Raw genomic sequence first — 15,306 nt, forward strand, 5'->3', positions numbered from 1 at the left:
GTGGAGGTCAGTTAAAAGGATGACAGAATTCTCCGGTCTCCACATGTCTGGGTTTCAGTGCCAACTGCCCCTTAACTGTAAGGATTTTAACCCTCTTTTCCACATGTAAAGTAGGTCTTTTAAAGAGAACTATACCATGAAACAACCAGTCAAAAGAATTACAGAAAATGAGGCCATATTTTAAATGGTTTGGTTTGGTTTGGTTTTTTGAGACAGGGTTTCTCTGTGTAGCTCTGGCTGTCCTGGAACTCTGTAGACCAGGATTAAAGGCATGCGCCACTACCTCCTGGTGTAACAGGATCTGATGACCTCTTCTGGTGTGTCTGAAGAGAGTGACAGTGTGCTCATATACATAAAATAATTAAATATTTTTAAAAAAGATTTATGTATATATCTATATAGATACATGTATGTATATATCTATATGTATATATGTGTGTATATATGTATACACATATATGTGTGTGTGTGTGTATACATACATACATATAATGACTATTGTAACATGCATGGACTTCAATATACTAAGAAGCCAAACAGCTGAGCGAGAGTCGGGAGACATGAGGATCCTTGGCTGCATACCAAGTTGGAAGCCAGTCTAGCCTACATGAGACTGTCTCAAAATGACAACAAAGACAAATAAAATGACCATATAATTTTAGTGTTACATTCACAGAAGCTGTGGGGAAGGGAAAATGGGAAATGATTGCTTAACGGTTTCCATTTTACACCATGAAGAAGTTATGGAGATTAGCTGCACAGTAAATGGAAACGTAATTGCAGTAAAAATGGTCAAGATGCAACACATTGAAGGCAGGAGGATAGTATGGTAAATCTTCTGTATATTTAGAACTTCGTTTTTAACATTTAGGTGGTTTTTTGTTTTTGTTTTTTTAATGCTTTCAGTCTCTAGGCAGGGCTGGCAGAGATGGCTCAGTGGGTACAGACCCTTTTCATGAAGCCTGCTGGCTGATTACAGCCTCCAGTTCTCACATAGAAAGAGAAGTAACTCCTGTAAGGCGTCCTCTGACCTCCAAGCATGCCCTTGTAAGTGTGGGCATGCAGCCACTAAAGTACAAAACATTTCTCTTTAACACTTGCCTGGCAGTTAAGTCCGCCATGATGCTGCGTTTGGAAGAATGGCCGTGAGGACCAGGGATAGGTGTGCACTCTAAGTCCTGGAGAAACAGGAGCAGGGCTGGGCTGGGATTGGCTGTCTATGCCAGTTTGGTCCACATAGTTTCAGAGCAGGCCAGAGCTACACATGCAAATAAATGTAAACCAACTATAGCAACAACACAATTTCTTTCCAAATCCCTTACTTCCGATTTGTTAGGATTTGTGCTCACTCTTTCTCATTAAATTTCAACACAAAATACAGAACTAATCCACAAAATAGGACAGAAAATTCAGGAAACAGACCCAAGTAAGCCAGAAATGTGATAGAAGAGCTACGTCTAAAACTGGCCATAGAAAAGATGGCTTTGCCCCAAATGCTACAGTCTAGAAATACACTCACACACACACACACACACACACACACACACCTACATATACAGACACACCCATGGACAAGTGTTGAACCAATTGAAAAGCACACACACTAAGGCTCCGAGTGAGACACAGAAATCTGATTAGAAACACAGAGCGCTCCCCCTTCTCCTGAACTACAAGTGTAGACACTAGAGTTGCTATGCAGAGACTGGAGCAGCCATGCGGGCTGGGGTCAGAGTGGGCTGGGCAATGAGCCATCACAGTTCTGGTTGGGAGCCTTTTCCACTTTGTTTTAGGGAGGAGCTGGAAGTCCAGCTGAGTTGTAATAGTGCACACCTAGCATTCATGAAGCCATGGGTCTCATCTCTAGCACTGCTTAAACTAGGCATGAATAGGATGCCTATAAGCCCAGAGCTAGGGAGGTAGGGGCAGAAGGATCAGAAACCCAGGTTCAATCTTGACCACTTCGGGATTTCAAGGTCATGCTATTGCAGTTCCATCTACTTGGGAGGCTAAAGCAAGAGGACCAACTGAACTAGGCTGTCAAAGGCTGGTCTGAACACTTAAACCAAATCTCACCCCCCCACACACACACCCCAAAAATCCTTCAGAGAAGACCTCTTCTCTGGAAGGTCCCCTCTTGAGGCCTGCTGCCAGGACACTGATAAGGCTTTTTTGTTTTTGTTTTCTCCTTGGGGTTAGTTTTATCATAAGAGCATAGAGCAACATACTATGTCAACAGCTGACTCCTCTTCCCTGCAGCTTCCCTAGCTTCTCTCTGACATCCTTACTCCCACTCCAAGGCCATCCATTGGGTTGGAGACACCTTAGCTGAGAATGTGCAACTAACTTTAGGAATAATGCATTCGAGGACTGAAGCAGTGGCTTGGCAGCTAAGTAGAAGACCTGAGTTCAGTTCCCAGCATCTACATAGCTGCTCACACCCTAACTAGTTAGTTCTTATTCTAGGGGATTTGGCGCCATCTTCTGGTCACGGAAGGCACAAGGTACACATACCTTGGACTTGGAATCAGACCTAAGCTAACTACTTAAAGTAACCAATCAACCTATCAATCAAGAACACATTAGTCTCCCAATTGTTTACATGTCATGAAAAATGTCTGGCTGGCCAAGATCAGGAGTCATAGTGTCACTGTGTACTGTCATTTGCAGCCAGTAGGTCATCAGCCCTAATCCCTACACCGACTTCCAGTACAGGAGACATTGCCTTTATTCTTGGGGCTGTCTTTTCTCCTCTAGACAGTAGTTGAAAAAATGCTGTTTGGGTATGCTCTTTCTTTTGTTAATGCAACAGAATGCTAAGTGACTAATATGGGCTGTGCACTATTATAATTGCTTAGTATATACCGATAAGCAAGTTAGTTGTCTTCTGGCCATGTGAAAATATAATTTACAAATTTAAAACAAATTTTAAAAAGAGGAAACTCTTTGTAAGCTTATTCTCTCATGTGTTTTGTCACAGTAATATACAATTGAAACGGCGCCAGGCCTGACGGGCTCGGGGAAAGCAAGGGTTGGAGGAGCTGTGGGAGTGGATCAGACAGGACCTAGCAGATAACTTAGGCGTTCTTTGTATTGTTTAGCTGATTTTGAGACTGGCTAAATTATGTCGCTCAAGCTGTCCTCCTGCCTTACCTCCCCATCGCTGAGATTAGAGGTGTGCACCACACCAGGGCAGAGCGACACTGACTTCAGATGAATTGAGGAACGTTGGAGTTTTAAGCAGAGAAACCTGAGATCTGCCGTTTTAGAATTCTAAGATCCTACTGCGTGTGAGAAAAGAGTTAAGAGGACACCAAACCCAGCTTCCGCTGTTGCCTTAAGGAGAGCTCCCCAGCCCCTCTACCCGGGGTTTTGCGCGCGGCAGCCAGGTTGGAAGGCAGCGGTACTCCCCACAGTTCCTGTAGGTGGCGGTGCTGCCCCACGGACCAGCACCCTATTTTGCTGGGAGCCCCTCCGCATCACGCAGTTTCCGGTAGGCCGCCCCTCTCTCCCTGGTCCTCCTGCTTTGTCAAAATTGTTGTGATCCAGCCAGGCAAGGGTTAAAGGAAAAGAGCGAGCTGCTCCCTCACCACGTGACCCTCCTGCTTCACACGTTTACCCTGGCCCTAAAGTACCTGGTTCCCATTTGCCTTGGGCAGGGTCCTCATGACTTGTCGCTTGTGTTGAGGGGGCGGGGGGGGGGGAAGAGGGGGGAGAGGAAAAATATAAAGGAAAGCTGAAGTGAGTGGTGCATGCCTTGAAGAGGCAAAGGCAGACAACCCTCTGAGTTCGAGGCCAGCCTGGTCTACAGAGAGTTAGGACAGCCAGAGATACACAGATAAACTCTGTCTCATAAAACAAACAAAATCGTTGGGCCTTGGAGGCTGGAGAGAGAAGGCTATCCGCGATAACCTGTGCTTCTTGCCTTTCCAGAGGAAGATGTGGGTATTCCCAGCACCCACATCAGTTGGCTCAAAACCACTTATGAAACTACAGTTCCAGAGAATCCCACATGCTCCATATATTCACACACACACACACACACACACACACACTTAGAGAGAAAATCACCAAGCCCACTTCCTTACTTGGAGACTCCAGGTAAATGGTTTCTGGAGCTGGAAGCAATGTGTATTTTTTTAAGTCTCTAGTTTCCTCTTTTCCTTTCTTGCCTCTCATGGGTATCATCCAGACCCATCAACTGACTGCTGAGGGTGTGACTCATGTTGTCTGGAATGTGCAAGGCCCTAGTTTTGATTTCCAGCACTGTATAACAAAAGAGGACTGACTGACAAGAGGGCTTAGCAGGTAAAGGTGCTCGCCTTCCAGCCTGACGATCTGGGTTCCATCTTGGGTCCATTTGGTGGTGGAAGGAAAGAACTGATTCCCTAATGTCCTCACCCTGTCTTCACAGTGGACCCTCATAGTATCCACTGACACAGAGGCACACACAATAAATAAATGAACAAATTAAAAATGAATGAATGAATGAATGAATGTAGCCAAGTGTTTTTGAACCTAAGTTTGTCATTTTTGTTGCATACCTGTGTTGCTTCTGTGTACTTTGGGGATATCAAATAACAACGGCCCCAAGAGTTGCACAGGAGTTGTAGATGTGTGAAGTCCATTGTTCAAGGCACGAGGGTTGGGAGGAGCCACCGTAAACTAGGAAGCATATCAGAGAAACCAATGGAACTGCTCCTCCACTCCAGCACCTGCCACATAGGACGCAATTCAAAAGTGGGTAGCTGTACGAGAGGCTAGAAGTTTGACTTTTCATTTAGTGGGAAATGACAGTTATAATATTGGCAACCAATATTTTTAAAATGATGTGTGCAAGTAGAACTCCTCGTTGGGAATTAAATGCATTAGTAGCTGCCAAACTTTGATCACTGACCCAACTCACCATTCTGCTAAGACTTTTGGTATTTCTTCTCCGGGATTCTATTTCTAGCCTCTCGCGCGCACTATACTCTGCTCACAGTCATCTGGAAATCTCTCCAATACCCGAGCGGCATCGGTTCATTCCATTGTACCTCTCCTCCCTTGGCACTGCCTGCCCCACGCTACAGAGAAGATGGAGTCTAGATGATTCAGAGGCTGCTAGACTTGTCACTGACTGGCCCGGTTCAATCAGTTATCCCGTCCTATGCTTTCCTGTGGCTAATATTGATAAAAATCCTTCGTTCTTTTCCCCCATTGGACTCTGATAATCCTCCACACAGGTGACCACAACTATTTACATTGCAAAAAAAAAAAAAAAAAAAAGGTGCTACCTGCCACTTAGGAAGTGGCTCTAAACATTTTTTTCCTTTGTAACAGGGTCTTATTGTATAGCTTTGGCTGGCCTGGAACTCCTTGTGTAGACCAGGCTGGACTTAAGACACACAGAAACCCAACTGCCTCTGCTGAGATTAAAGGAGGGACCACCAAGTCTGGCTTCAAATGTTTTTAAGCAAATGAAAGATGAATGAAGTTCAGGCAATTAAAGTGCCATTGTCTTAAGGATTATTATTTCCCATTTATTTATAATTAGAAATTGAGTATCCTTTTGATGAAGTAAACCTTCTTTACCCTCTTCGACCCCTTCATCCTCCAGAGTATACATGCAAGTGCCCAAGGGAGCCAGGGAGAGCTGGCCTCCACCGCTGTGGCTCTTCTTAGGAGCAGCTCTTGGGAGATTCTGGTCTTTCCTTAATCCTCTTTTTCTTCAGCTTTGGTTTTTGAGGAAGTTTCCTTAAAGAATCTGAAAGAAGAAAAGGCAGAGAGGGTCCCAATGACACCGCAGCTTGTAAGAAACATCTGCAGCGTAGCAAGGAGAGAGCAATCAGGAAAGTTTGTCTCCCTGCTCACTGTGTCCCTTGCTCTTTCTTTCACTGAGCCCTGTGAGGTGGCGAGATGATATCACCCTCTGTGTACAGATGAGGATGCTCACCCAAGCAGAGAGCAAGCATGTGGCATGTCCGAAGCTTTATAACAAGCTAGAGCTGCAGCTCGACTTCCCCTGTGCCCCTCTCAGTTCTCACCACCAATTCCAAGTGCTTTGAGAACACATGTCTGTAAGCAAACGACACTGCCAAGTTTTAATCAATTTATGAACACAGTGCCAAAGAAACACCATACCTGTCACTGTAACGTAGACTCTGAACTGGTGGATTACAAATGACGGGCCTGCCGGTGTTATATGCCTTCCTTGTGTAACATGCGGAGAGGGCATCCTACATCTTCTCTAACCTCTAACATTTTCACCAGGCAAGTGTGTGTGTGTGTGTGTGTGTGTGTGTGTGTGTGTGTGTGTGTTACTGGGGATTGAACCCAGGTCTTCACATATGCTACACTTGATCTTAGCGAAAAGGCCGAGAAGCGATAGTCTTCACATATGCCACAAGCATTCTACCTGAGCTATGTTCACAGCCCTTATCTCCAAGCTCCAACATCAAGAAACACACACACACACACTGAGAGAGACAGAGACTCCTCCAACAGGTCAGGTTAAAAAGACAGCAAGTTTGTCAAACTGAGGTGTGACCAGGTGGGACACCTGGTGTGAGCAGCCCGTGCAGCAGTTGCCGCTGAAACTTGAATATGGATTCTTTGATTCTACAAAGAGAGCACATTGCCCCGGAAAGGCTGATGCCATTCATTAAAAAAAAAAAAAAAAAAAAAAAAGCAAGTTTAGAGGGCTGGAGATGTGCTTCAGAGGTTAAAAGCACAAGCTGCTCTCCAGACAGCCTGGGTTTGGTTCCCAACATCCACATGGTGGCTTATAACTGCTTGTAACTGCAGCTCCAGGGGATTTGATGCCCTCTTTTGACCTCCATAAGCTCTAAGATGTATATGGTACATAAAAGCTCATGCAGGTACTCACACAAACAGAAATAAATAGCAAAGAAATAAAGAGCAAGTTCAGAGATGGGAGGTGGCTCAGTCTAAAAGAATTTGCCATGCAAGAATAAAGCCTATGATTGAGTCCTCAGCAGGCACACATCTGTGATGCCATTCTGGGGAGGCTGGGACTGGGCGAACAGCTTAGCTTAGTCAGGCTAGCCAGCCAGAGCTCCAGATTCAGTGAGAGTCCCTTAGCTTCAAAAATAAGGTTGGGGAAGTAACTGGGACGATTCATCTCCTACTGGTATCCCCCAGCCCCAGACATGAAGCAAGTTATCTGCAGGTATATAAAGTGTTAATCGTGCAATAGTGGATGATGATAATGTGATGTTTATATCTTCCTATTTTTATTTATGTTTTTAATGTTCTGTTTATAATAATTAAAAGTAGGCTTAGCTGGGTGTGGTGGCACATGCTTTTAATCCCAGCACTCGGGAAGCAGAGGCAGGCAGATTTCTGGGTTCAAGGCCACCCTGGTCTACAAAGTGAGTTCCAGGACAGCCAGGGCTATGCAGAGAAACCCTGTCTCGGAAAAAGAAAAAAAAAAAAAAAAAAAAAAAAAAAAGGTAGGCTGGAGGCATAGTTCAGTTGGTAGACTCCTTGAGTGCACAAAGCCTTGGATTTGATCACCAGCACCCAGCACCACATAAATAAGGTGGCTTTAATCCTAATTCTTACAAGGCGGGGGCAGTTGATCAGAGTTTGAGGCCAGCTTGGACTACATGAGACCCTGTCTCAAAAAAATTGTTTTTATTGTTTTAAATTCTTAAAATTACATTTATTTATGGGCCATCACTATGGAGATCATAGGACAATTTGTGGGAAGAATTGGTTCTGTCCTTCTACCCCATGGATCCCAGATATCAAATTGAGGTCATCAGGCTTAAGAACAAGGTCTTTACCCACTGAGCCTATTTGTTAGCCCATGTTTGCTCTCCAATAAGGTCTCACACACTGTAGCCGAGGTTGGCCTGGTAACTATGTAGTATGGGCTGATCTGAAACTCATGGTAACTGTCCTGACTCAGGCTTCGAAAAAGTGCTGGGATTACAGGCACAAGCCGCCACGGGTGACTACTTATGTTAATCCATGCTTGAAGATGCTGGGAATGTTGCTCGAGGATGTAGTACTTACTCAGCACCCGTGACACCCTTGGTTACCTCCAGCTTCTCAGTCCACTGTCCAAGGCTTTCCCCCGGTGTCCCTGACATATACCTAACCTCTCCAATTTGCACTGTGTCACTCACGGCCAGGAGGGAAGAGAGCTGTCAGGCTCAGACTGAGAGAGGAGGCTGCAGCCTGTTCCAGAGAAACCCTCAGACTCTTCCACAGCCCCTTATTCAGGTAGTGGGCATCACCTCCTCTGGGGTAGTGTGAGGACCTTGGCTCCTCCAGCATGACAACTTCTTGGCCAGGGGCTTGCATCTTGGACAACCTCTCCTTCATGCCGCTGATATTTCCATGCAAGCCCCAGGCACTGCAGAGCCTGGGAAGACAGTCCTCCTGGTTGGCAAGCAGTGATCTCTCCGGTGCATCCAAGGGGCAGAGTGCGGCCTGAAATGGGATCCATTGTTGAGGAGACACTAGAGCAGAGATGGGCCATAGTGCTACAGTAGCAGGCTTACCCAACCGCACCCCCAGCTGCTGAGGAACGATGAGATCTTCCTTTTGCCTAAAATGAGGTGAGAGTCACGGGAAGCCGGATGATGTGGGTGAGCCAGGCTGCCACCTGTGTAGTCCAGGTAAGTCTCTCCTGCTAAGTCATCTCAGCACAGCCCATGGAATGCAGTGACCACTGCGCCCAGGGACGTCACTTCCTTTGCTTCCTGCAGTGCTGAGGATGGACACCAGGGCTTCATGTGTGGCAAGCAAGTGTTCTGCTGCCCTCACAGACAGAGCACCTTTGATTTTATGACCGCTTGAGAGTGTGGTTGTCTTGTTTGCTTCTTGTAATGAGACAGTTATGCTTGCTTTGTTTTTAAAATACGAACTCAAAAATTTTAATCTGAGATCCTGAAGCTATATTTTGCAGTTTTTCTGGCCAGTGAAGCCAAGAAAGGCAGGAGTCACTATAATGGCAACTTGTGTGTGTATGTGTGTGTGTTGTTTGAGACAGGCTTTCTTTGTGTGGCCCTGGCTATCCTGGCACTCACTCTGTAGACCAGGCTGGCCTTGAACTCAGAGATCCACCTGCCCCTGCCTCCCAAATGCTGGGATTAAAAGCGTGCGCCACCACTGCCCAGCAAATGGCAACACAGCAGGACCCCCTCCCTTCTCTTAAAGAAAAGATGGGGCTATGTCAGTAAACCTGTAGTGGGACTTGTCTACTTGTGTAAGGCCCTGAGTTCAGTCTCAGCATTGCAAAAATAAAATAAATAAGAGGAAAGGAAAGAAAAAGGATTAACAAAACGATCCAAGTATTCATGTTCAAGAGCAGCAGAGATGCAGAGATGGGGAGGGGCCGACAAAGCAGGTCAGGAGGGCAGTCACCAGGCAGCCTGAGGTTTAGTCTTCCCACTGTGTACTCTGACACAGTTACCTCACCTCCCTGTGCTTGGATGTTTCCTTTACAAATTGTGGGTAATAATTCTAATTGCTACTTAGAGTTACTTGTGAAGATCACAGGAAGGAGCAGAAAGTACTTGACACAAAGGCAATTTTCACTGTTGTTACTTAGGGTATTTGAGTGTGTGTGTGTGTGTGTGTGTGTGTGTGTGTGTGTGTGTGTGTGTGTGTTTTCCAGACAGGGTTCTCTGTGTAGCCCTTGCTTGTCACAAGTAGGCAAGTGTGCACTACAGATTTACCAACATAGCCCCATCTTTTCTTTAAGTGAAGGGGAAGGGGTCCTGTTGTGTTGCCCTGGTCTCTAGACTAGTCTGGCCTAGAACTCAGCAATCAGCCTGCCTCTGCCTCTGGAGTGCTAGGATTGAAGGCATTTGCCTCCATGCCTGGCAGGCTTCTTATTTTGAACCAGAGACTCAAATCAAAATCTGTACTGAAGCTTTGAGCGAGGCCTGAAAGTGAGGTCTGTTTAACATGCAAAAGATTGAGCAATGGATTCTGAGGAAACAGTAAAGAGTTCATTGGCAGATCTCTGCCAAGGTGTGTACTGTACGTCTGCAGCGATGAGAGGCTCTGGAAGGTAAAACTGTGAGTCACTGAGTAGAGCAGTTTGCCAAGAGCTCGGAGGAAGGAAGGAAGGAGAGAGTGGGCAAGGGGATCACACAAAATTGGCAAAGGGCACCTATTCTGGAAGACACTGTAATGGTTGGGACATCCACCAAACACATCAAATCCTGTAACATGAGCTGGGTGTGGTGGTGCATGCCTATAATCCTACCACTTGGGAGACTGAGGCAGGGGCATTATAAGTTTGAGGTCAACCAGGACTCAACAGCAAGATCCCATTTAAAAGAAAAAACAGGGGAGGATCTCACAAGGCCTCCCCTCCCTTGAGGGGCTATAGACTGTCAGTGGCTGCTAGAGAGGGAGGGGCACTTTTCCATCCCATCGGTGTCACTGATAAGGTACCCAAGCTCTTCAAATAACCCCTTACCATGTAGCTATAAGCAACCCTAATTACATTACACACACACACACACACACACACACACACACACACACACGAGAGAGAGAGAGAGAGAGAGAGAGAGAGAGAGAGAGAGAGAGAGAGAGAAGAGTAGAAAGAGTGAGTTGGGAAAAGATCAGTTGGAGACTGCTGCTGGGGTCAGAGAACAGTGTGGAGAGAGAATGTGATCATAACAAAAAAACTCAATGTATAATTAATATGTTAATTTTAAAAGTTTTAGAAATTAAATAGAGACTATAGAATATGTACAACATAAAGCCTAAATCCTGATGTAAACTATCGGCCTTCTCTATTAAGAATCTATTGATGTCTTACAAGTCTTGACAAGGGTTGGAGAGAGGGCTCAGCGGTTGAGAGCACTGAGTGCTCTTCCAGAGGTCCTGAGTTCAGTTCCCAGCAACCCCATGATGGCTCACAACCATCTGTAATGGGATCCAATGCCCTCTTCCGGTGTGGCTGAAGACAGCTACAGTGTACTTATAGCTGGGCAGTGGTGGCGCATGCCTTTAATCTCAGCACTTGGGAGGCAGAGGCAGGTGGATCTCTGAGTTCAAGGCCAGCCTGGTCTACAGAGTGAGTTCTAGGACAGCCAGGGCTACCCAGAGAAATCCTGTCTCAAAAAACAAACAAACAAAAACAAGTCTTGACAAATGTGCCTAAAGACAGCCTCTATGGATGGGGAAGAGCTTTGCATTGACTGTCCTTTAAAGTGGTTTTAAGTCTATTATTACTATTATTGTTGTTGTTGCTTTAGACCTTGTTATGTAGACAAGGGTGTCCTCAAACTCACAGATCACAAAACTCTGCTGGCTTCTGCTTCTTGGTGCTAGGATTAAAGATGTGACCAGCATACCTGGCTAAAAGCCTTTTTTTTTTTTTTTTTTTTTTTTTTAGCTGATCATAGTAGCACACTCCCTGGATCCTAGCACCCTAAGTCTAAGGCAGGCAGACTGCAGATCTGACACCAGTCTATACGATACAGAGTAGGTTCAAGTGAGACCTTCTCTCAAAACAAATAATCAAAGCCTATTAATTTTTAAAAGTTTATCAATCTGGTTCAAATTCCACATCACAATTAAGAAACTACTATTTGTTGTAATTTTGGTATGACAGCAAAGAAAAATATCTGTTCTTTTGTAGATAAGAGACTGACTATGGAAGCTGACCTAAGAGTGCAGCTCCTTCCCTGAGCCAGATGCTAGAAAAAGCTCAAAATATAACATTATTACTTTCTGATTTTTTTGAAAAGCAGTTACTTTTTCATAAATATTTTTTCATAGAATATCTGTGTATAAAATAGATATTTTAATTTTCTTTCTTTTTTTTTCTTTCTTTTTTTTTTTTTGGTTTTTCGAGACAGAGTTTCTCTGTATAGCTCTGGCTGTCCTGGCACTCACTTTGTAGACCAGGCTGGCCTCGAACTCAGAAATCCGCCTGCCTCTGCCTCCTGAGTGCTGGGACTAAAGGCGTGCGCCACCACGCCTGAGAAGATATTTTAATTTTCAAAGAGTTTAATAAATACATGCTTAAAATTTCCTTATCTAAAATCTTTAGTAAATATTAATAGCTATAATATAATCACATCTTTTGGAGTTCTTTCTGATTTCAAGAAGGAAACATGTCCAAGAGCAGGGTATCTGAGAGCCACTGTATGAGCTAAAAGTACATTAATCAAACTCCTACTGGACCTCAGAGGAGTTTTCTGGAAGGCCTCACCAGGAACTTGGCCGTCTGGTTCGTCTTGGTGTACTTATAGAGCCGGCGAAGCTGCTTTGCTTCCAGCTCTGAGAAGAGGGAGACAAACCGCCACAGCATTCTGCAGAGAGAAACCAGTGTGAGAGAGGCTGACTAGGACCTGTTCTTCCTAAGCACTGTCCTGTGACCAGGATCTGCCTGGCAGAAATAGGCTACAAGGTGCTTCCTCAGTTTCAGGTTGAGGGGATAGGGATGGAGACCAGAACAGAAATACCATGTGCTGGTATCAAATGCCTGCACACAGCAGCTCTTCATCTAAAGGTGAAAGGGCTCTTAGGAGAAGCTTAAAAATTGTGTGTATGTGTGTGTGTGTGTGTGTCTGTCTGTCTATGTGTATGTCTGCCACAGTGCATGTGTGGAGGTCAGAGGACAACCAATAGGAGTGGATTTCTCCTTCTACCATGTGAGTATAAGGGATAGAACTCAGATAATCTGGCTTAGTAACAAATGCCTTACCCACTGAGGCACTTGGAGGTTCTTGGGAACGGCTTTTGTCTACTGTGTGTACAGCTAAGGTACAATCAGTGCTATCCTGATGGCTAGAGGGACCTATTCTTTAAACATCAGCTATCTCCCAGGATCTTAACCCTCTTCATGCCTGGAGAATCTTGACAATAGCATAATCTTGAATGGAGGTGGGATAAGGCAAGGAAGCTGCCTACTTTTTCCAGTGCTTGATCTCCCAGGCTCGGCAGTAATGCTGCAGAAAGGTGTTAATATGGTCCCCTAGGGCCTCAAGGCTCTGCTTCGCGTGCTTTATCCTTTTCTTCTGGGGAAGGTCCTTGGGCAGGTTCAACTTTCGAAGGAACTTCTTCAGAGGCCTCAGGTATTCTTTACACTGAGGAGGTCACAGGCAAGGTGAGGGGCTGAGGGGTGTGGAGGAGAGGCAGGTGGACAGACCCCAGGGCCTGACAAGTTGGCCTGACTACAGTTCTTAATGGACCACAAAGGGCTGTGTGCTCACAAGGCTCCAGTGGATCCCCACCCCATTTCCATCCTGACTGTGACAGATCAGGTGGTGGAATAGGAGGGTCAGAAGCCTCCTGATTCCTCCCAGGTTAGGGGGACAAGGTTTCAGGCTGGCTCCTTACAATTTTGAAGGTATCCTGGCTCAGGCCCTTGGCATGACGGACCAGAGCGTCTCCGGCAGGTACGGTGCTGGAACTCCTCTCTAAACAGGGAACGCTCCCCACCTGGAAGGAGGGGGCACAGTCAGAGAGGGGCTTGGGCCTGAGGACCAGTGCTGGGCAGATACTGGCAAATGACAACCAAGGCCTTCTTTATTTTCCCTATGATCTCTCTCTCGTTCGCTCTCTCTCTCTCTCCCTCTCTCAAAACGTTGCCAGGCCAGTGAGTCTGGCCCAAAAAACCCCATCTTTGAAAACCTCTCCTTGAGAAACCTAAAATATTTTACCTATTTCTTTCATAATAATTCTTGGCTATACTGAGAAACGTTGTAAAGCTCTTGATAAACATTTACTAATTTTCTTTTCCCACAAGGACTGTGAAGTTAGCTATCATTTCCTCTGGTTATAACTGAGAACTCCCAGGCACAGAAAGAATTCTGTGACTCCTCAGGGGGATGGGCAGCAACCACATCTCTTTTCTTTTCTTTTCTTTTCTTTTCTTTTCTTTTCTTTTCTTTTCTTTTCTTTTCTTTTCTTTTCTTTTCTTTTTTCTTTTCTCCTCTTTTCTTTCTTTCTTTTTTTCTCTGTGTAGCCCTGGCTGTCCTGGAACTCACTCTGTAGACCAGGCTGGCCTCGAACTCAGAGATCTGCCTGCCTCTGCCTCCCGAGTGCTGGGATTAAAGGCGTGTGCCACCATGCCCAGCCCACATCTCCTTTCATTTGGACATACCGAGGTGTCAGGCCAATGTCTATGCATCTCTAAATGTTAGCATCATGACCTGCATCTGAAGGGCACCCAGTAAAGGGTGGTGGTGGTAACAGGGGACTTGTGACACAAAGTGAAGCAAAGGGAACTGAAAACTAGTGGTGACAAAGGGTCTGAAATATTACAGGATTATTAGACTGGTGTTACTGGGTTTGAAACTTAAAGTTTCTTTTCTTTTTTTGTTTTTGTTTGCTTGTGTTTTGGGATTTTGTTTGTTGTTTAGGGTTTTTTTGTTTGTTTGCTTTTTTTCCTCCCTCAAACAATGAAACCACGTTCTCTGTGTAGCCCTAGCCATCCCAGAACTCACTCTGTAGACCAGGCTAGGCTTGAATTCACAGAGCTCCATCTGCCTCTGCCTTCTAAGTGCTGGGGTTAAATTCACTTGCACCTCATATTTTCAAAGCCTCTCAGAACAGTTGGATTACTTGCCGTTCGTGCTCAGGAGAGGCAGAGCCACACTCAGCACTCTGAGGGAAGCTATGTAAAGAAGGTACAGGACAGGTTCCTCCCAACGGTAGAGAGTGGGGACTTTGGCTAACGCCATAAACACAGCCACATAACTGAACACAGACCGTAACACATACGTGTGCTCACATGGACATGGCTAACCCTTTATAACTAATGATCAAATGGGACTTCTCACTGTCTTGGCAGAAAAATAAGCATGTTTCCTATTTACTCATCCCTGCTTTGTGGGTCTGGGGAGTCAAACCCAGGACCAGGGCAGGCCCAACTGTCTGAAGGAATCGTGTTCTCTTGTTCTTTGGGGCTTTTGCCAACTCACATACTCCATCATTTTCTCTTCTTGTCTCCTTCCTTGAATTTCATGTTCGTGGCTTTCTAAAACCAGCCCTTCCCTGGTTCCCTCACATCCCAGCCTCACTTCACCTTCTCTAGTGGCTTGTCTCCTTCACCCCCTTGCCAATCTGAGGCTTCCATCTCAACAGCTGGGCGGGCAGACTCCAGGATAGCACAGTCTCAGGTACCCCACAGACTTCTAACTTACTGCTTCTGTGACCTGAGTGCCCCAGGTAGTGGGCAGGTTGGCTCCAGAACTCGGAGCAAAACCATGGCAACTGCCAACACAGAGCTCAGGCCCCTCTCTACCCTGTTCACTCATGCCTCAGGGTGGCAGCCAACTATCTCCTTCAGCTGGGATCTGGACTAGGTAAGTCAGTGGGCCA

General features: G+C 45.6%; 1 protein-coding gene across 1 annotated transcript; it reads right to left on the reverse strand.

The window, feature by feature from the left end:
- Positions 1-5,503: 5,503 nt before the first annotated feature.
- Positions 5,504-15,158, reverse strand: Chct1 (CHD1 helical C-terminal domain containing 1). The gene is made up of 6 exons (XM_021177974.2): positions 15,011-15,158; positions 13,321-13,422; positions 12,892-13,067; positions 12,191-12,290; positions 8,244-8,439; positions 5,504-5,743 (listed from the first exon to the last, which is right to left on the reverse strand). The coding sequence occupies exons 1-6, from the start codon at positions 15,059-15,061 to the stop codon at positions 5,658-5,660; spliced, it is 711 nt and encodes a 236-aa protein (XP_021033633.1). The 5' UTR covers positions 15,062-15,158; the 3' UTR covers positions 5,504-5,657.
- Positions 15,159-15,306: the final 148 nt, after the last annotated feature.

This window comes from Mus caroli, unplaced genomic scaffold (genome assembly GCF_978045245.1).
Source record: "Mus caroli unplaced genomic scaffold, Mus_caroli_1 scaffold_13, whole genome shotgun sequence".
NCBI classification, from domain to species: domain Eukaryota; kingdom Metazoa; phylum Chordata; class Mammalia; order Rodentia; family Muridae; genus Mus; species Mus caroli.